This window comes from Epargyreus clarus, unplaced genomic scaffold (assembly GCF_041222505.1).
Source record: "Epargyreus clarus isolate Ecla_fem2 unplaced genomic scaffold, WU_Ecla_fem_2.2 ptg000029l, whole genome shotgun sequence".
Taxonomy (NCBI): Eukaryota; Metazoa; Arthropoda; class Insecta; order Lepidoptera; family Hesperiidae; genus Epargyreus; species Epargyreus clarus.
Window position 1 is genome coordinate 10,281,465 of NW_027332235.1, and position 21,891 is coordinate 10,303,355.

The window sequence follows — 21,891 nt, forward strand, 5'->3', positions numbered from 1 at the left end:
ATGATGTAGCCGTTTTAAGACCCAAGCAGGGCACAATTCTCTCAAGCAATAAAACTGGTTTGAAATATGTCCCCCAAGGATCGAACCTCAGGCGCACAACTCGCATTTTTTTAAGTTATGTGCGTATTAGAAGTTATTTGTCACTTAAACTGAATTAATTATAACAGTGAAGGAAAATATGAGCAATCTTATATGTCTTAAGAATTTGTTAAATAACATTTTCAAAATTTTAAACTTAAAACTGAGCAGTTGATCAGTAATGGGTTGACGACGATATATCGCACTCGTCAAACTAAGTAATTCATACGAAACTGATTACCTATTAGAAGTCTGTTTCGTTACTTTGTCGATGTCTCCGTTACATTATATGAGCTTTCTCAGAACTATTAGTGTAATGGCAGTCTGCATGCGCCGTCTAAATAGTTCGTCACAAAGATATACGGGGACTAGGGTTGCCAGATATAAATGGAGATGTACTTTAAACGTACCCAGTCAGTTTCCATTTTTAACCGACTTCGAAAAGAAGGGGGTTCTGTATTCGGCTGTGTGATTTTTTTTTAATTTATTCGTTTTTATTGTAACATTGTCTATTCTCTCTTAGTGACAAAATGTTCTTGTTGTAGTACCGAATGTCTTATTTTTAAATGTAAACGGAATGTTTACGTAGACATATTTTGTTCTAGTCTGTTTTCGTCTCGCAGAAACTCTGTACAGAGTTTCTACAGATACAGAGTTTTAGAATTCAATTCAATCAAATCGATCAATCAATTCAAATCAATTGTCTTTCGTTTACTTTAAATAATGCTTAAAACTACGTGTTTTGTACTTGTTAAAATGTACTTCATTGAAATTATTCAACTAATCTTATACTTTTTTCATTTGACTTACTATATTTTGTGAAAACATTAATAGCCTTGCGTGATTGAATAAATTTTCCCTTTTTTAAAGGAATTCAACTGGACATTTTATTTTTTCGCCTAATCTGCTGTATTTTTTACTTTTTTACTAATCTGCTCTTTTTGGCAACCCTACCTGCACCCAATAGATACGCTCGCAAACATCGAATTCAATTTGGGACTTCTGGGAGTTAGGGATTGGTTTTGTGCAAACTTGCAATTTAGAATTTTGGAATGGCAACGAAAAAAATAACACGAAATAAACTATTCGTATCAGGTGATATTTTATTGAAACTGTATTTTAGTCTGTTATAATTTTAAATGTTTGGCGTTGTGGCGATTTTTAGGAGTATTGAAAGTTCGATTCTGGTGGAGTTTACATTCGAATGAATTGAGATACTAACTTATATTTACTCGTCAATCAAAAGGCAATCCAATGTGTGTTAAGAAGTTTTTTGAAAGCTTATTTTAAATCCATAAACGTATTATTTTAATTACATAATTTATTAACATCGCTAACAACGCTTACAATTACTAAATCATTAATAATTATTTCTAATTATCTTATACTCTTAATTATTTAATCAAAAATTATCATCGCTCTTGATGTACACGTTACTTTCTCGCATCCTTTTGAGATATTTCATCTTTACGAATAATAATAATATAATTAAACACTAATCACTGAAAGAAATTGTTATTAGTACTTCATAATGGTCAACGTATTACTGTCCCACTGCTCGGCACGGGTTTCCCTTCAGAGTGAGAGGAGTTTAAAGTCATAGTCTACCACGCTGGCCAAGTGCTAATTAAAATACTTCACGCCTTTAAGAACTTTTCTTATGAACCTCTCAGTGTTGTCCTCACGATGGTTTTTCACTGTTATAGCAAATTATATTTAATTTTTAATATCAGTAGCATCAGTTCTAACAGATACCAAAAGCAAAATAACAAAACACCCGATATTCACGAACATCGAATAAAAGCTATAAGTTCCGAATCGCCCCCACTAACTCCGATGGGGCTAAGAACCTCATGTAGGGTGTTCACCTTGCAAATATCTCCCCTCGGATAGTCGCTCCGAAAATATATTTCCACCCTCACCCTAATTCAAATAACCAGGAGTATCCCCTTACGTGTGCCCTATCCGTTGCTATAGCAACGGCGCCCTTCAAAATGCATCGTATCATATTATGCTTGATTTGCTTTGTTATGGTGTTGGTGAAGGTGCATTATGTAACGTTTTATGTCCCTTTTTAATAATCTATCTATCTTTTGTGAACCATGTTTCAGATCGACTTTTAACACTATATTCATACAAGACATTGTAAAGTTTTGATCCTTGGTAGGCAAAAAATGTATAGATTATTTGTTCTGAAACCTATTATTTGATAAATGTATCAAATTCGATATATACCCACATAACTTGATTGGCCACACTTCCAATCTCATGTCAATTCTAATAACGCGTACCTACATAATATATTTGTGATCGATTATCGATTCATGTATTACAGAGATTATTTATCGTTACGTAAATGCATGTCCATATGAAATTTCGTCTACATGAACCCGTTTATCATACAGAAAGTCAAACAGATAAAATTAAATTTTACCTAATTTAATCTTTATTCCATAAAGTATAGTATATTGTGTATGCTATCATTTAACAACTTTACTCGTACATAGACATTATTAGTCTTGTCTCGGAAACTTTTACACACCGAGGAAGTTCCTGTCATAACTTACATTAAATTATTCCGTTACCTTACAGCAGGTTAAAGTTTCGGCTCACGAGCGCTTATTGATGCTCGCTCGCTCCAACCCCGGTCTCCTCTTGTAAATATACTGCAATATTCACTAAAACCCCACTATTTATCCAGTATACTGCGCTATGTACCGGCTCAAATGCATTTACGTTGTATTACTTATCGGCTGCGCACGAAATTTTATAAAGCACTGCTTCGAAATTGAAGCATGATACAGCGGTTTCGTTTTTGTAATTTTTAAAGGAAATCTCCTTTGCAATATCATTGTTTTGCTTTTAGTTTTATTCTGTATTCGATACATATCTAATATTCGATTTTTGTTTATTTTACCACTTTTACTTGCTTCGCTCGCTGTCAGAAGACTGTATCTCTCCCTTGAGAATCGTCTTCATAAACCCGTTTATCATACAGAAAGTCAAATGGACAAAATCGCATTTTTACCTCATTTAATCTTTATACCTTAACATATATTGTCTATGTAATCATTTAAAATATCTTTATTCCTACATTATTAGTCTTGTATCGGAAACTTTTACACGCCAAGGAATTTCCTATCATAACTAACATTAAATTATTCAGTTACCTTACAGCAGGTTAAAGTTTCGGCTCACGAGCGTTTATTGATGCTCGCTTGCTCCAACCCCGGTCTCCTCTCGTAAATATACTGCAATATTCACTAAAGCCCCACTATTTATCCAGTATACTGCGCTATGTACCGGCTCAAATGCATTTACGTTGTATTACTTATCAGTTGAAATTTTATAAAGCACTGCTTCAAAATTGAAGCATGATACAGCGGTTTCGCTTTTGTAATTTTTAAAGGAAATCTCCTTTGCAATATCACTGTTTTGCTTTTAGTTTTATTCTATATTCGATGCATATTAGAATTAGAATTTCTTTGTTTAGCCACTAGCTTTTACGCGGTTCGGTTGTGGTCAACAATTTTAATCTATCCTTTGAGAACAGTACTTTTTTTGGGATGAAAGGAATCCTATGTCCTTTTCTGAATCCTTGACAACGTGTTTACAAAATTTCATCACATTCGGTTACGTAGTTAAAGCATGAAAGTGCAACACTTTCTTACAAACAAACAATCTCACATTTGCATTAATAGTATTATTAGTTAGGATTCGTAGAGAATAAAAAAATATCAGTGGTCCTAACCGGTACCTACTTACGTATGAACTTCGCTAATTGGACTGTCATAAGTACATACTTGAGCAACATACATTGTAGCTAACCACTTACATTCACAAAGAATGTCAAAGTTGACCTTGCACGCCACAAATTTTGACCTCGCCTCTATTTTCTAGATGCTATCACTACTAAAACCAGTCGAGCAATAAAACGTTAGGTACTTCAATGAAATATGATTCAGGTCGTTGTTACGTCACATGATATCTTCCGACAAAATTCGAAGAAGCGTCGTCTATTCGACATTTTCCTTAACGCGGTACGACTGCGCGCGGCTCAAAATATTACTTATTTCCTCGGTTTATTTAGGTATGTGTAGTAATAAGGTCTCGGGCGTATTGCGAAATGGCATCATATCCTCTCTGTTACAAATTTATGGAATGTTGGGTTATGATACGTTAACTAGAAATGACCTTACATATTTCCGCACTTTTAAATCCAAAATAAATATAATGTGTGTGTAAATAAAATTTCAATTGTGATTAATAGTTTGTTTCTCTTGTTCCAGGGATGCCGGTATCCTGAAGATGGCCTCACGCACCCCGTCCCTTGAATCGCTGCCCGGTGCCAACTCTATAGGTTCGCTGGAGCGTGGCTCCTTATCGCCCCTGACTTTGAGCGGCTCCTCGCCCCCTGCGAGTGACTCCGCCGTATGTGACCTCCGTGAGTTCGACGGCCTCGACACTACCTGTGCAATTTGCCGAGAAACTTTCTCCGATCCTAAAGTACTGAATTGCTTCCATACTTTCTGCCGGGGTTGCTTGGAGAGGGAACAAACCCACCCCGATAAGGTGAACTGCGTCACCTGCCGCGTGGACAGCCAGCTGCCGGCCGGCGGAGTAGCCGCCCTCCTGACCAATCTCGTGATCGCTGCCGCCGTAGAGCAGGAAGCCGACTTACTGCCCGCTGTGCGCCAGACCAACTCGCCCACAGCTCGTTGCACGGGTTGCAAGTCTAAAGAATCCGACGCAGTGGCTCATTGCCTGGACTGCGCTAATTTCTTGTGCCCCAATTGTGTAATGGCACATCAATTCATGCATTGCTTCGAGGGACACCGTGTATTGGCCTTCACTGACCTTAAAGATGACAAGGGATTGCTCGGTTCCACCCTTAGTCCGAGCGGTGAAAAGACTTCGTTCTGTCCGAGACACAAAAATGATATCTTGAAATATTTTTGCCGTACGTGCTCCGTTCCTGTATGCAAGGAATGCACCATTCTTGAGCACCCCGCTGCATTGCACGACTGCGAACATCTGTCCGACGCTGGACCGAAACAACTGGAGCTCATGCAGCAAGCTGTAACTGAAGCTAAGACCCGTGCTATTGAGATCAGACACGTGGTAAAGACAGTGGAACACGCCGCTGGTAAGCTACAAGTGCAGTACCACAAAGCGCAGAACGAAATCAACGATACGTTCCAATTCTACCGCTCTATGCTTGAAGAGCGTAAGCAAGAGTTACTTAAGGAACTCGAAAGTGTCTTTTCGACTAAACAGATCGCACTCACTGTTGTTGGACAGAAAGCTCAAGAAACTGTCGATAAGATTTACCAAACTTGCGATTTTGTGGATCGGCTCACCAAATGTGCTAATATTGCCGAGATACTAATGTTTAGAAAACTGTTAGACACGAAACTGCAAACCCTAATGAGCTCCAATCCGGAGCAAAGTGTCCAAACTGCCTGTGAGCTCGAATTTGTCTCCAATTATCAGGCTATTCAAGTAGGTGTTCGTAACACTTTTGGATATGTGCGCTCAAGCTCCGAAGCTAATGTTGGCCCAACAAAGCAACCACCTATTGCTCGCCCCACTAACGGTTCTCTATTGAATGGAGGATCATCTTCCAGCAGCAGCAGCGTCAATGGAAGCTCTGGTAGCTTGAACGGAGGCATCCACCTCCCGACGGGACTGAACGGTGTACTAGATCGCCCTTACACCAATGGCCTACTTGGCCCCACTAGCCAATCGACCTCGCCATTCGAGTCTAACATCATTTCTAAACGATTCAACAGTCCCAGTAGCCTGGGCCCATTCACGACTACTATTGGAGATATTAATCTTAACGGAATAAACCCGTACGAGAAATGGTCTAACGGTGGATGCGACTCTCTTTTCCCACCAACTACCTCTAATCTGTACTCTCTGCCGACAGATACGCATCCCGATCCTATTTTAGACTTGACCAGCAAGCTGATCTCTACGGCGATTTTCCCTCCGAAGTCACAAATAAAACGACAGAAAATGATCTATCATTGCAAATTTGGCGAATTCGGAGTCATGGAAGGTCAATTTACGGAGCCCAGCGGCGTCGCTGTTAACGCCCAAAATGACATCATCGTAGCGGATACAAACAACCACCGCATCCAGATATTTGACAAGGAGGGACGCTTCAAATTCCAATTTGGCGAGTGTGGTAAGCGCGACGGTCAACTACTTTACCCGAACAGAGTGGCCGTAGTTCGCACATCTGGCGACATTATTGTCACTGAAAGATCCCCGACACACCAGATTCAGATTTACAATCAATACGGGCAATTTGTGCGCAAATTCGGTGCTAACATCCTGCAGCACCCTCGCGGTGTTACTGTTGATAACAAGGGTCGCATCGTCGTCGTTGAGTGCAAAGTGATGCGCGTTATCATTTTTGATCAAGTTGGCAATGTGCTACAGAAGTTTGGATGCTCCAAGCACCTAGAGTTCCCGAATGGCGTGGTCGTGAATGACAAGCAAGAAATCTTCATCAGCGACAATCGTGCGCATTGCGTCAAGGTGTTTAACTACGAAGGCATTTACTTGCGACAGATTGGAGGCGAAGGCGTGACTAATTATCCGATCGGTGTGGGCATAAACGCAGCTGGAGAGATCCTCATCGCCGACAATCATAACAATTTCAATCTGACAATATTCACGCAGGATGCTCAACTGGTATCTGCTCTGGAGAGCAAAGTGAAGCACGCGCAGTGCTTCGACGTGGCGCTAATGGACGACGGCTCGGTGGTGCTCGCCAGCAAGGATTACCGTCTCTACATCTACCGGTACGTGCAAGTGCCGCCTATAGGCATGTGAAGTAAACGTCTCTACCAGAGGAGATCGGAATGACCGATGAACTCTATGCCAAAATTTGACCACCCTAAAACAAAATAGCTTTCAAACATAACGGTTCTGGCCATGTGAGTCAATTTTTAAATTTGTGAAGTGACAAGTGGGTATTTGAACTAAATTTTGTAAGTGCAAGTGATAAATTACGGCTGCATCGATGTGATTAAATTGAATAACGAATTGAATCCTACCACGATGAACGGCGTGACGTCGACACGCATTATTCTGAACGAAACTGTAATGAGATTAGATATAGTATTGACATTGTTACTGAGTACCTATTTGGAAAATAGAGATTAACCCGTTTGGTTCGATCCAGATATGAGAACGGTTCTCGATCCTTATCATTTTTTGATCTATTGAATAATATTTTTTCATATCCCACATCGTTAAATTAGGGATGAATATTAAGGGCGTTTGTATTATTTAGCCCATTTGTTGGACCAATATTTTAACTATTATTACTTAACAAATTGTTAGACGTTAAGTGTGTGATTTTATCGTATTAAGAGATCAATCGAACGTATTGTTGTTAGTTTTAAGATTCTTCGGCACAACTGCACTTCCTGTTTTTAATTAGCACTTATTCTGTGTCGATGGAAATATGATTATGAAACTAAGTAAGAAGTTGTTACATTATTATTAGGTAAGTGTTAAATTGATTGAGCTGATGTGGACAATCTTTACTTACTACCCCTTTTGATGTAGTTACAAAATTTTAGGGAAATGTGATGTTAGGGGTTTTATCAATGACAAAGTTGACTGCGGCTTGCGTTAGGCACGTACTTCAATAGACTCTTAGTAGTGTTACTAAAGTCCTATTGTTGATCTCGTAAATCAAAATACTTTCATCACAAGGTGGCGAGCGACCGAAAATGTTTTATAGAGCTCAGTCAGTCCCCAAAATTAGAGTCACGCCGATCTTTCGACTAAAGCAACCTGGAGTATTATAAAGCATTTTAGGTTATTTGTAACTAAAATTGATGGATTATTATAGTTTTTATTCTTGATTAGTGTTTGTTGGAAGACAGTTTTCCTTGTTTCGACCGATGACGTCATTACCGCCTAGTCACTGAGAGCCCACGAATTCATAAATTCCTTAATTTCGTTGTTTTTTATGATTAGTAACATTTGGTTGATAATAATATTGTTCGTTTTTATACAAATCTAAGTAGGTATTTTAAATGTTTTTTTTATAGATTGGACACGGTAGTAACTAGTAGAGCACATTAGCAAAGTGGTCGTCTCGCTAGATATTTTTTTAATGATTTTTCTGAGATTTTAGCAGATTTAGAGCACCATGATGCGTTTGCGCAACACGCATACTACTTACTGGAGTATTAATAGCTTGCTCGGTATACAAAATAATTATACAATTTGTTATTCTGGTAAGATATTTTTTATATGGAAACATCTTTATTTTTGTAGCAGTAGTATTATACGGTGCATGTGTAACGTTTAATTTTTTTTTGTATTTTATGAATATTATTATGCTATTATAATTTTTTACATTACCGTGTGTTTGAGTGTGTTAGCTGAATTATTTTAGTTTGATTTCATTAGTTTTGATTTTTTTCTTAGTTAATAATGTTTTTAGTGTTTTTTTTTATTTGCTGAATCTATGACAATAAAGAGATCTGATGCGATCCATCGCTTCGGGATTGGAGATACCTTTAACTATTGATCTGAATTAGATTACCCTAGATTACGCGATCGATTTGGTGATATTCCTATGCTCTTAAATTATCTCATTTTTATGTATTTAATCATAAACATTGAAGACACGTCTCGAGATGTTAGCAGCTCTGCCCACCGTTTTTTTTGCAATACCCGCTTTACATGTGCCATACAACCATGTTGTGATTTAATAAGTGATATTTAGTGTTGTTTGTAAATATGTACCATACTCTACTGATTTGTTAAATTTAATCATAGGTTTACCTGATCGATTATTACCTCTATGGTTTCATCTCTTTACTCGTTAGTGCAAGATAGTAGTCTGGTAATGTACCCGATCCGATTTTGTTACGATAAAACCAATGAATTTATTATTTATTTTAGGAACTCTTATTTATATTCATTATTATTTATCGAATAACTACTTGCACTAATTTCAGAGCATTTAAGATCAGTTTTCTTGATGATTTCGTTGTATTTCTGAATTTTGCAATGTGCCGTGTACAGGCCGCACATGGTCTTGACGTGTCTTCGATAATAGTTAAATGATCCACTGGAATCACTGCCCATTAGATTAGGTGAAGTAGAATTAATGTCCAATCTTTAGTGTCCAAATTTCAGTGATCAATCACCAATGATTTTAAATATAGACTGCCCTGTTCCTAATAAATTAATTATTATATCTTTCCTAAGATCGGATAAATTGTTGTATTTCACTTAATCTACTGTGATAAAGTTGTTTGTTTGTAATTATCAATCGATTCGAAAATTGGGCCGTCAGTCTCTGCTTTACTTCAGTTTTTTCGAATGAATTTACGCCTAGGAGTTAGAATGATTACATCTTTGTGTTATGTGTTAAGTTCATTCCAATGAACTGAAGTTACGTTAGAAACATCGGAACTCTTTACTTAGGGTAATATTGGTTCGATTTCATCCGTGGATGTTACGTCATGAAATCTCAATGCGGTATTTAACTTTACCAAGCATTGTCGCAATATCAACGAATGAAATCGTGTCGATAACAATATACGCTTCTACTTAATTGAAAATCCAACGTATTATATTTATATTAAGTATAGTATAGTGTATCAAAATTTTATAAGAATTTGCAAGTTATGACAACCGCTCATTTCACGATTTTACTATAATACCTGTAATCCATATTTTTTAACATTTTTTTTTAAATATGACAATTATGAGTTATTTTTTAATAAACCTGAATAGGTAATTTAAGTTTTTAAGATTATTATTATTATTACAAATTAATTTTCGTTCACAATTATTTTTTGTGTTTTTTGCATAATATAATAAGTATAAATGATTTTTTGTAACGAAAAACATTTCATTCTTAAAAATTGCATTTCTAAAGCTTGAGGACTGATTTAAATTGAAACATGTTTTGTCTTTAAATATTTTGTCGATGTTTGTTGTTATAATTATTATATTTTTTTAATTATTTGTATAAACAATTGTTCTTTAAATTAATGTACGTCGTTTTGTTTTGAATTATTTTTGTTGTATAATTGCTTTTTTATAATAATACCAGTTCATTGCAGTTTTACTGTGTGTTTTATTTTTTCTTTTTATTTGCCCAAGTAGTTGCTATGCTAGTGTTCCTATGATTGGTCATAATTATTTTGGAGCTTCCAAACTAGTTATGACTGATCGGAGATAATGTTTGTGCTGAGGTAACTTATACGTCTAATAAACAGTCTGTGCCTTAATCTTTCTCTAAATCTCTTAGTTCTCAATAGGATAATGTTGGAAAAGTCACTCTATTTCTAAATGCTCTGCTTTCTTAGGTATCTAAATCTTTCTAGTTCCTTAGCACAAACGTTACGCGGTGTGGTGGTGAATCCTGCGCGTGTGTGTATTTATCTATATTTTTGGGACTTATGTGTGTGTGCGCATTTTTGATAAGAATTCATTAGAAACAGTTGGTGTTGGGGAACAAACGTTGGCATGAAACGTAAGTATTGCTTTAGTGTTAAGTATCGCTACACAACGTAGATGAGCACCCATTTGGACGTGGATTTGAATCATCTGTACCAAGTAGACTGCACAATATATCTTAGCAAAAATTTTAAATTTATCAATTAATTTACTTCTCAAAGCGACATCATGGGCGCTTTCTAAGCTTGTATTTATTTCTAACATTGTGTCTAAATTATTTATCGATTGATTACGATAGTATTATAAATCAAATCTACAATACTGTATTAGAAATTTAAAAAGGATTTAAAGTTGGAAATACAAAAACACATACACTTTTGCTCTATTACACCATTTGGCTATACAAGACCTTAATCGTAAGTTTCAGATATTTCAGTACCTGTCATATAATTACTATCTTCATACACCTCTTTGGTTTATTTCTATCGTAATTAAACGATGTTATTTACAAGAAATGTTAGATTTAGAACACTGCACAAATCTTCTGAAAATCTTGCAAAACTAAGCTCCTCAGTGAATTAGGCGGTAGTTTCAAATCGCAGTTTAGGTCTATATAACTTTAACTACATATTCTTATGAGTGTAGGGTTAAGAACTATTTGTATTGTAACGTAAGTAATCTTAATATCCGGATTAAGCTTTACTTTTCTACGGAAATGTAGCTATTAACTGTATTAGCTCTATGGATCCTGTTTCCCTTTTCCTACAGCAGCACTGCTTTAAATCCTTGAAGGCTCTGTTCAAACCAACGGGAAATTGTATCCTTCAATCTTATCGATGCGGCCGTCTTCCTGGCCCATCGAAACTAGATTTATTCCTTGAGTGTTTGTTTACTTTTATTTATCTGTATTTGTGGAAATTTATCCATACCGTCAATTTAATGTAAAAGATTTGAAATCTTATTAAATTCGTCAAGATTCTGTCTATTTGGTATTCAAGTATGTAAATTAATATAATTTTCTCATTCTCTTATTAAGGTATAGAAAATGTCAAAATTTTGTACGTATGTTATATCTAATTTCTTTAGCGATCCATACGTTTCGCGTTGATTTAAACAGAGTTCAATAAAGCGCTAACCAAAACCACTATTTCCAAGTCAATTACTCTAGGGAACATTTTACTACTAACTAGCACTATTAGTGTAACGTAAGCACGGACTAGGCTTACAAGATTGTTTATAATTTTATACTCAGCAGTTCTCTTAAGATTAAAATTAAGACCATTTACATGAAAAAATCTTTCATTCAGTGCAATCATAATCAAAAGTCGCATTGTTTTATAAAAGTCTCGAAACAATTTCGCGTCCTTTTCTGTGGCTACTTATTAAACAGTGTTTACCTCTTAACTGCTGCTGTATTCCTCGTCAGATTTTCCCGATAATTTACCCTTTTCAATTTTCTTCCCGCCCTTAAGCCTATCATTATCGACTTTATCTTGAGTGAAAACGTTAAGTGTTAAGGCCCAATTGATATTTTTGCATCATTTCTTCGTTTAATCGAGTTTATCTTTAAGACGATCTACCTTTGATCAAATTTACTTCGATAATCTTGAATCTTGTGGAAATGATTTCGAGAAAATGATCATAAATCATCGACTGGGCCTCGAAGTGGTCTGCAATGATCATTGATGAAATTTCAAGCTTTTACTTAGTACCATCATTGATTACGTTTTCTAAATTTACGAATCAAAATTAGTAATCCCCAGGAAGTGTGTAGAAAACTGTAAATAATTTAGAATAAAGACGTCGTAGCTATTACTTCTTAGGTGTAAGGAGTGTCGGGTCGTACGCGATGGAAACGTTGGAAAGTCTAATAGCTGGTTTGAGAATGTTGAGAGAGCGTGTATTTTTGTAATGGAAATTATGAAAACGATTAGAAAGTATTTGTAAGATGTTATTTAGATCGAAACATTGTTATTAGAATGTGAAATGGAAATTAGGACTTCTGGATTGTTGTTGAAAGGCTCGGAAATATCCGTACGGTCATGATTGGCATCGACATGTAAGGATTTCACTGTAACCATATCTGTAGCTATACTCTTTAACATTGTTTGAAAACGATTTTGGTAACGGTTAATAAAAGTCACCTGTTAATGTATTCATCAACGTAGAGAATAATGTATCAATGTTAGCTTGTCAGATTGTATGTGGTTGACTATTTGGTCACTTATTATATTACGTAGTAGAACGTTGAATTTTATAGTACTTAACGATACGTTATTACGCGGTATTGTAAATACATTGTCGCTTCTACGTTTGTTTACTGTATCGGATCTCTTTAAGATCTGCGCATGTACAGCGATTGTATCTATTGTAGCGATGTCTACACAATTGATATTATTCTTATAAACGATATCTGTAGCGACTCCGGAGGTGTGGACATCTGATACATCGCTGCACCGGCAGTAAACACTATCAATTGCTCAGGAATTGTATTAATTTTCTCATTAAATTTTGATAATTTATGATATTTTCGATCATCGCTTTTATCGATTATATTAAGCGGCGACGTTGTATCATTGTTGAATTTCATTGATTCGCTAATTAATTAATGATAATTTAGTGAACTATGCACAGAACGTTGGTGTTACACTTGATTTTTGAAATATTTTTCTTAAATGCGATGCATGCAATGGTTTTACTGCATTCGATGACTGACGTTGAGTTTTGAGAGTAAAAATTAAATTTTTGGACATTGTGTAGAGCGAAACGTGTACTGTCTCCCTCGGTATAGTAGTGTGAGGGACGGCGGGCGAAACACTGTATGTTTCCGTGTGTACACGATTTGTCGAAAATGTGATTGTTGTATGTTAAGATAAAAGTAACAAAGCGCATATAAGCACAAACCATCCATCCTCAAAGATTACTCTGAATGTTTTAAATTTAACTCACGTTTGAATTTATGATACATTTTATTATAAAAAAAAATATTTTACTATCGCTTATGTTAGTTGAGACGTTTGCAAATAATAGTATTTATTTTCCCAATGGTATAATTTTGTATTGAAGAGTTTTGGAGTTTTCTTAAGGTGTTTTATATGATATGAATTCTACTTTAATATTGAAGTTAGGTATAATGATAATAATAATCGTCGTACATTTATAATTCTATGCATTTCTTTGCTCTTCGTGTAACATAGTATCTGTAACGTAATTATGTATTTTTGTAAGTCTTTTCATACAGACCATTTGACCCGAAAAAAGTTAGGATGTGGAATAGTTTCGGATGGACAATTGTTACTTGCACTTACGTAAGGCTTAGACGGCCTTGTGACGTATTATACAAGATTCGCCGGATGTGTTATAGTGCTCCTTTATGAAGTGTCTGTTCCAGGGTCTGTGACGCAATTTTCACATACGAAGCTTGCGTAAAAGCAAATGTTAAGACTTACAAATATACTGTATTACGTACTATAAACTTTATTTTCCTAACGTGTGTTAAGGTATTTAACTCTATTAACTGTAAGGTGTGTGATTTTATTTAATGATAATATTTTTATCGCGGAAAGATTCCAAATGAAATTGCATAGAATAGGCGATGGATTAGTTAATGACATATCAAAAATAATGTTTCTTATTATTAGATCGATGGTTGCCGAGACGGAATGGTTAGTGAAGTTTGAAAATTTTGATGTTTGATCTGCTGACAATACTGAGCCAGTTTTCTCGATGTTAAAAGTTTAAAATAAAAAGTTTTAATAGCGAATTGTTTCATGTTGGGACGTAACATATCATCCACTTAGTGGAGTGACATTGGTAATAGATGAAAATTAAATAGACCAATTGGCTTTTGTTGTTGTTTGAGAAGCGTTGGATGGGTTAGAGCGAGATAGCGATAGTTTGGAATCTTTCTCAATGAAGCTAGTCGCCGATGAAATTGCTTTTAGATATTTAAATGGTATCGATATATGTGTATGCACGTAAGTTTAAACTAATTAGTTATATGACGCTGTAATTGTCCACACACAATGTTTACACATATAAATTGACATCCTGCCAGATTTAAAACACTGCTTATGAAAACTAATTTAAATTATATCCTACTTAGCATTATGGTGTAGTGTGTATTTTTAGATATGGCATTGTGTATGTTAGTCTAGTGGTTAAGACACCTTGAGCTTTGAACAGTCTTTCACCGATATTTTTACATACGAATATTAATAGTAGAGCGGTCTCACCCCATGCTCTGTAGTGTATCACTGTAGGTTAAGACGTTTGGAGGAAACGTACCGTTTCTCAGACTTTTCTATCAATGCTTCGCTCAGCATTATGATTTGAAACACTGAATATTCAATTAGCTGGAGAATTCACAGCGTTGTACTGTCTCCACAAGGCACCAAGAGCTTCTACTGTATATAAGGCCCGTCATTAGAATAATGACTTCTTTAAAAACAGTAATCTTACTATAACGTACTACTGAAACACCAGAATACGCCGTGGCCTTAAATTTAAAGGAATATTTTAATCCTTTTATAAAAGAAGTTTGAACGCATTTGAATTTTGTACAGACTTTAATATTTCTGTGTTTCAAACGATCATTATATGCATTTATGATACAGTTTAAATGTATGTGCTAATTATAATCTTGTATCCGTATAATATCTAGTATAGGTGTTGCCGTAGCATTCTGTGTAGGTATCGCTTCATCTACGTCGTAATGTACCAGTAGATGTTTATTTCGAAATTTCGATTCGTGCATATCCCCAAGACATTGATAATTGTTACCTACATTAGTTACTTTGAGACTGTTCAAATTGTACTCTATGGAGTTTTCTCTAAGGGAAAGGGCTGTTTTAGCAGATATTTTTGATACAATGAGGATAATCGAAGGGAAACGATCTTGTATTGTAGATAACGATGCTGGTACCGCGGCGGTGCTCCGGTCGCCTTCGGGAGCTGCCCGGCCACTTGTTGAGTATATTTATCGATCTGTTTCACATCTACTTCATAAGTATAATGTTACTGTAACGAAAAAAAACATGTTGTTCTTATATGAGATGCGATAGTTTCGCTAATAACTTGTTGGTTTCATATATTCGTAATATTTCCTTTATTTTTTGTACTCTTTAGTGTTAAGATAATTATAAAATGAAAACTATTCAATGTTGATTACTCTAAAACCAATAATGTATGTATTAGGGGTGGTGTAAATTAGTTTCCCCGAGAGCCTTACTAGCGGAGAAGCCTTTTCCTTAGACAGTTAAACTTTCCCGTTTACTTAATTGTTAAAAATGCGGACATTGTGGGTATCGTGACGACTTGTCAATACGAGGGGTATAATGTTATCGAGAAGAACAACAATTATGTAAGAAAAATCGTCATCAATCGTCGCCTACACTTTCATACTCTAGACCTTCTCATGTTTCCCCTTAAATAGTTCTTACTACTTCTACTCTTATACAGATCACAAATACGACCTCGAAAAGATTCAGAGTTAGTTCTGGCCTAGCGATTTTTAAGGTAAATTTAAGGTTCATCATTTCTTACTTAGGTCGTATGACTCAATTTTAAGACTGATCACAGAAAAATAAAAATAAAAAAAATGTAAAAAAAAATCAGGATATTTATTTTTCATTGGTTAGGTAATATACACAATCATTTCGCTTCAAAGTGACTCCAGGTGATAAATCGAAGGAAGAGTTTTATATAGATTAAATTTGATAGGCAAAATTGTGTCGGATTTATCGATTTGTTAACTGGAGTCACACATGTCTCTACGTTTTCTGTCGATACCTTTCTATGTCTTCTTTCCAAAGACGATGACAAACGAATTCGATGAAACATTGGTAAATTTAACGAAGGTAATGTTAACTTCGATAATGTTGACGTTACTGTTGAAATTGATGGAAAAAAAATTAAAAATGAAAAAATAATATTTGTTGCCAAAATGTTGTTAGGGATAAACGTGTAGTTATAAAATTCGGTTGTCACATGCATAATTAAGTTGTTCTTTGATGGTATGTGGTTAAGAAAAGAAGTTGAAGAATATTTCCAATGATATATTTTTTCATAATGAACTTGAATGCTAATCGGTACTTAAGGTTTATATCTGTGTAGGAATTTAAATTTAACGTGTGGTAAAAGGTCTTTGCCACGATTTCGTCTCGTGTCGGTTTTTGGAAACGTATTGGCCCATTTCGAAACTTTGGCAATAAGTCGAAGTGTTTCTTGTTAAGAAACACTTACTGACTATTTTATTTGAATAGTTGTTGGGTAGTTCTATGGAATGGGGGCGCCGCTAGAAAAATCGTGGCAAATGATTTAGTTGTTTAGTGTTCATGTTATACTAGATTGTATTCGACAGTTCTGTGGTTTTGAAAAAAAAACTGACTCACCTGTTTCCGCCTTCGCACTTCTGATCACGTCAACCCCACTTGTATTATTTATCGCACTGTTTAATTTATTAATAGTTAAAGTTTCGACAACAGTTAAAATAGCAATTTTACGTACTTTTTGATTGTTAAATTCTAATTTATTATTATTTATTATCTCGTAATTTATCGTATTTATGAAGCTAGTCAGAGACGTTTCGGTTAGGTTAGCCTAAGTTTTGTGGTACTTTCGTGAAGTTTCAGCGTAATTTTACGCCATTCTCTAGTCACGGGTTTTGACACTTGTAATGTGTCAGTAAGGTCTTTTAGTATGTTATCCTTATTTTTCCTACTTTGGGATTTACTTTTAAGGATTTACTGTATCTTTCTTTGATCTGAGTAATTAGTATGACATTTGTCTTCAATATAGAAATTGAACCCCTTAGAAGCCTTACATTTTCTTCGTCAATACTTCTTGATATTGAATGCTCATGAATTCATTTTGCAAAAGACTACAACTACCAACTTGTTAAAGGCTTCAAGTATTTTTGGTATACTTTTATTCCTATCGTATCATATATTCTAATTATAAGTTGACCACGCATTATCTTTTATTACTAATAAGGCAGATCTTTGAAGAAAATGAGACGAGTTTCTAGATTTTTGCAAATTTTTGAAAAGAACTGTCTTCTATATGGTGCGTTGATAAATGTTTTGAGATCAATTGCAACATTTAAGCTAATTCACGCCAAGAGTATCGCGGTCAACTCATAGGTTATATTAAATTTGTGAGATATATTTGATTGGTGTTGTTAGGTGGCGGTGTCAAGTCATTATTTCAGCCTATAAATAGTCTTGCGGTTTTTGGATGAAGTATTCGTCTATATCGCAGAGATTTTCAAGTTTGTCCCTGTAGATAACACTTGTAGTCTGTCATAAATTAGTTTCAAATCCTGTATTGGCTCCAACAATCCCTCCTATATGTTCAAAAGATTCTTTAACACCTGACAGAATTCGAAAAAATGTTTACCATTACTAAATTACTATCACTTTATGGCTAAATTTGTACTTTCATACCAAGGACGACCAAATAGCACAATGATCATACAACTGTAAATTCTTGAATTCTCTGGAGTGTAAAATGTCCAACCAGATATTGAAATGGTTTATTTAGATATTAACGCTTTCCTTTGAGTGTCAAAGACCATCGCAAACCGTAAATTTTCTGTGGATTCCACCTATCTTGATACCGTCAAACACCAATCAACATCTCATAATATTTAAACAGCCTTGCCTATTTATACTATTTATTATTGAATGGCAAAGCCGTAAATATCTTAAGTTTTATACATGATGGCAAGAGTATACGCTGAGTGTTAGAGTTAGTATTTTATATGATTAGTCCCATCTTCCAGTACCTACCAGTTGATTTGTTTCTCGTGTGTGCGTTTGTGTTTTCCAATGTGATTCTATTTTGTTTCAGCTATTTATTTTAATTGCTTATTATGTAGTATTAATTATTCGAGAGCTTACCCAGATGGGGCGAAATGCGTACTAGTATGATGTAACCTTACGGGTTAGAATGCTAGGGCGTTTGGAGACGAGGCGTTTTCTCTGAGCGATTTAGAAGCGGGTTTTAGTATGTTAACTTATTAGAAATAAATTATTTTAAATGCTGTCCAGAGCAACGTCTATGTTCAACAAGGGATAAAAGATGAAAAGCAGTAAATATTTGCAAAATTTTAAGGATAGCGACTTAAAAGTATTTATATGAGTTAGCATATAAGATACCTAATCGAAATCTTGGCGTAAATATAGAATTTCATTTCACAAGCTCAACATGCACAAAATCAGGGTATTGAAATTTCCTTGCAGTTCCTAAAGAAAATATAACATGAATTCTTAGATAACAAATTAAAAACACGTGACATTAACTCACAGACAACACGCCTCGTCTTCAGGCTACCTTAGATTAGAAACATTGTGACGTTTTTTATCGTATCGTGTGCTCTATCATCGTGCATATCACAGTACCACACAATAATGTGGAGGCAATCTTACATGTATAAATCTTATAGGTTGAATACAAATATGCACACAACGTTGCAATGTTTTACTTATGCTGCATCCACATGCTTGGCACTTGCAGAAAATTCTCTTTTTGCTTACCCGACACTCCCATTGGTCCGGCTGCAAGGGCATGCAAACCTAAAAGAACCAAGTCGTACACTCTATCCACACTTGAATTTGTAACATTTTTTGAGGTTTGCCAAGCGTGTGGACGCAGTATTACACTTACGTATATAACTATGATAGTTCGTATGAATTTTGACTTCAATACCATGGGTTCGGGTTCGAATCCCAAGTATTTTGACTGTCATGAGCGGACTATAATTGTTATTGTTTTGACGATGGAACCAGGAAGGAAGAAACACTGTTGAATCTACACGCCTGAGAAATCTATGATCTCAAAGGTATGTGGAGTCTGCCAACCCGCACTTGGCCAGCGTGGTGGACTAAGGCCTTAAGCTTCGTTTTCAACAACTCAGCAGTGGGACTGTAATGGATCGAATAGATGTATTTACCTAGGATGTGGGTAATAATGACGCAAATTATACGCATGTACGTTCATTTCGCCTCGTCTGAGACAAGCTCGAACCACGTTCCCTTGTTCTACGTTACAAAAAACGGTAAATATTCACGGAGTGAAAATTATTTACGTTTCTGCGTTAAGTTGTCTAATTTTACCGCGCGGCGTTAATCTGCCATACAATACGTTACACGTTATGTTTGCCGCGTTTCTCTATACATTTATATACTGTTTAATGCGCTTCTTAAATTCAACTCGTAGCACAAAAGTAATTGTTTAAAAATAGTGTTAATAAGCTTAACGTCGCTCGGTAAATTTGAAATTCCATTTGATGTTCAGTCTGTTTCTAATTGATGGCTGTCTAAACTATTGTGTTTGATGTATTAATTTTATGTGTGCGTGGAATCAAGCGTGGTGTCGCTTCTAACATTCCATTCGAAGGGTTTATGTAAGGTTTGTTAATGTAATGATTTATTTGTGTTAAAAAAAGCCGTGTGGGTTGGACAGCATTTATATAAGCATTTCTGTATTTTCCTGAAGCGTCCGATAATAAAATCGACGTTGATAATCATACATACATACTTGTTATTCAGGTAAAAATAAGCTAGCGGTTAAGAATTGATAAATAATATCCGAGGATAAATTTACTTGTATGTTGTATTAAAATGATGAACACGAAATAAAAAGTGGTTTGAAGTAAGGGTTTTATTTCATTTGTTTTTTTGTTTATACCTTACCTTTTACACACATTGACACTCGATTAAGTAACTTTGGATACAAGAAAACTAAGAAAGGTACAAATAATTCTTAAAACCCAATTTAATTATTCATCACGTTTAAAAATAATAATTCTTACATCAAAACAACTCCAAGGCACATAATTTATTAACAGGAAAAAACACTGAAAATGTTTATCAAAATACATTTTAGCACTTATAAGACTACTCTTATAAAAACTTTACCTCAGTTCTAAATTCGTCACTGAAAATGTTTATCATAATACATTTTAGCACTTATAAGACTACTCTTATAAAAAGTTTACCGCAGTTCTAAATTCTTCACAACACGAAGTTTCGAAGAAATTACATCGAGAACGTCAAATAGAGACCGCAGCACGTGACCAGCGCACGGGAACGTCAGCGTCACGCGCGTGACTTTACGCTGACAACAGTTACAACTTAAACTGACTGAATTTTATATAACTCATAAGAAATTGCTTTTAAAAATATTTTATATAAGCTACGAGTTTAAGGGTAGTAAAGTCTTGAAATTGATATCATTAATAACAGCTACTAATGAATAAATTTCATCTATTCATTATTTTGACGTTGTTTAAAGTAATATTTACATTATATTATTTCTACAGATATTTAAGATTTTCACTGCTCTATGAACACATTTTTAAAGATACATCTGATATACTTCTGACTAACACTTAATACTTTATACATAGCAATGAAATAAAATACTTTTTATTAATTTCTTTTGACTAAAAACCTTATCTTATAGTTGATTATAGATGTCCCCATTCAGTATTAACTTATTATCAGGTGCAATGCTGGTCCATAAAAATACCATTTTTCTCTTAGCAAGTATACCTATGTAGGTATACTGCAAGTCTTAATACTAAAACCGTATGATAAATTGCATCCAGGAAACATTAGCTACAATTCCAACATATTACGAAGTTTCCAACCTGATCACGTCGAGAACGTCAAATAGAGACCGCAGCACGTGACCAGCGCACGGAAACACCGGCGTCACGTGCGTGACGTCACGCTGTAACTGCCCACAGGATGTTTATTGACTTATAGAGAAAGGTAAGATTAAGTAAGTCGATTAATTTACGGCTTATATTTGGCTGTTAAGATTCTACGAAGCCACTATTTAGACTTTAAATGGAAAATTATCAAAGAATATGGATTAAGAGTAATAGGTTGAAACCCAGTCTCAATCAGCAGATCCGAGGTTCGAATCCCAGGCTCTAGTTTTTAAAATGTATGTGCGTATTAGAAATTAATTCTCACTTGTTTTAACTATTAAGGAAAACACTGAAAAATTCTGAATAACTGAAATATTTGCAAAATTTCAAAAGGTGTGAGAAGTCTACCAATTTGCAGTAGGTGTGGCCTATGACCTAAGTCGCTCTTACTCTCAGACTAGATCCGTGTACAGAAGTGAAACATTAATGGGTAGAGGATAATGCTTTTACCAATAACCAAACATACTTTTAAAATGCACAAAACGCCAAGGATCCACACAAGCAGCAGGTCATAGAAATAATATTATACAACATTATTTAGGTCTCCGGCCCCAGTTTTCAATTACGTCGAAATTCCCGACGATCGCATCCGCAAGCTATCAACGATCCAGCAAACTAATGGATCGTGAAATATTTTATAACAT

The 21,891-nt window shown here is 35.2% G+C and overlaps 1 protein-coding gene across 5 annotated transcripts in view; it reads left to right on the plus strand.

Annotated features, from left to right (window-relative positions):
• brat (tripartite motif-containing protein brain tumor) overlaps positions 1–20,193 on the plus strand; it is a 636,751-nt gene extending 616,558 nt beyond the window's left edge. For all 5 annotated transcript variants that reach the window (XM_073089636.1, XM_073089638.1, XM_073089635.1 and 2 more), the window contains one exon: positions 4,368–20,193. In XM_073089636.1, the coding sequence (XP_072945737.1) occupies positions 4,387–6,924 (2,538 nt within the window). In that variant the 5' untranslated portion in view covers positions 4,368–4,386 and the 3' untranslated portion in view covers positions 6,925–20,193. The remainder of the gene's footprint in view (positions 1–4,367) is intronic.
• The last annotated feature ends 1,698 nt before the right edge of the window (positions 20,194–21,891 follow it).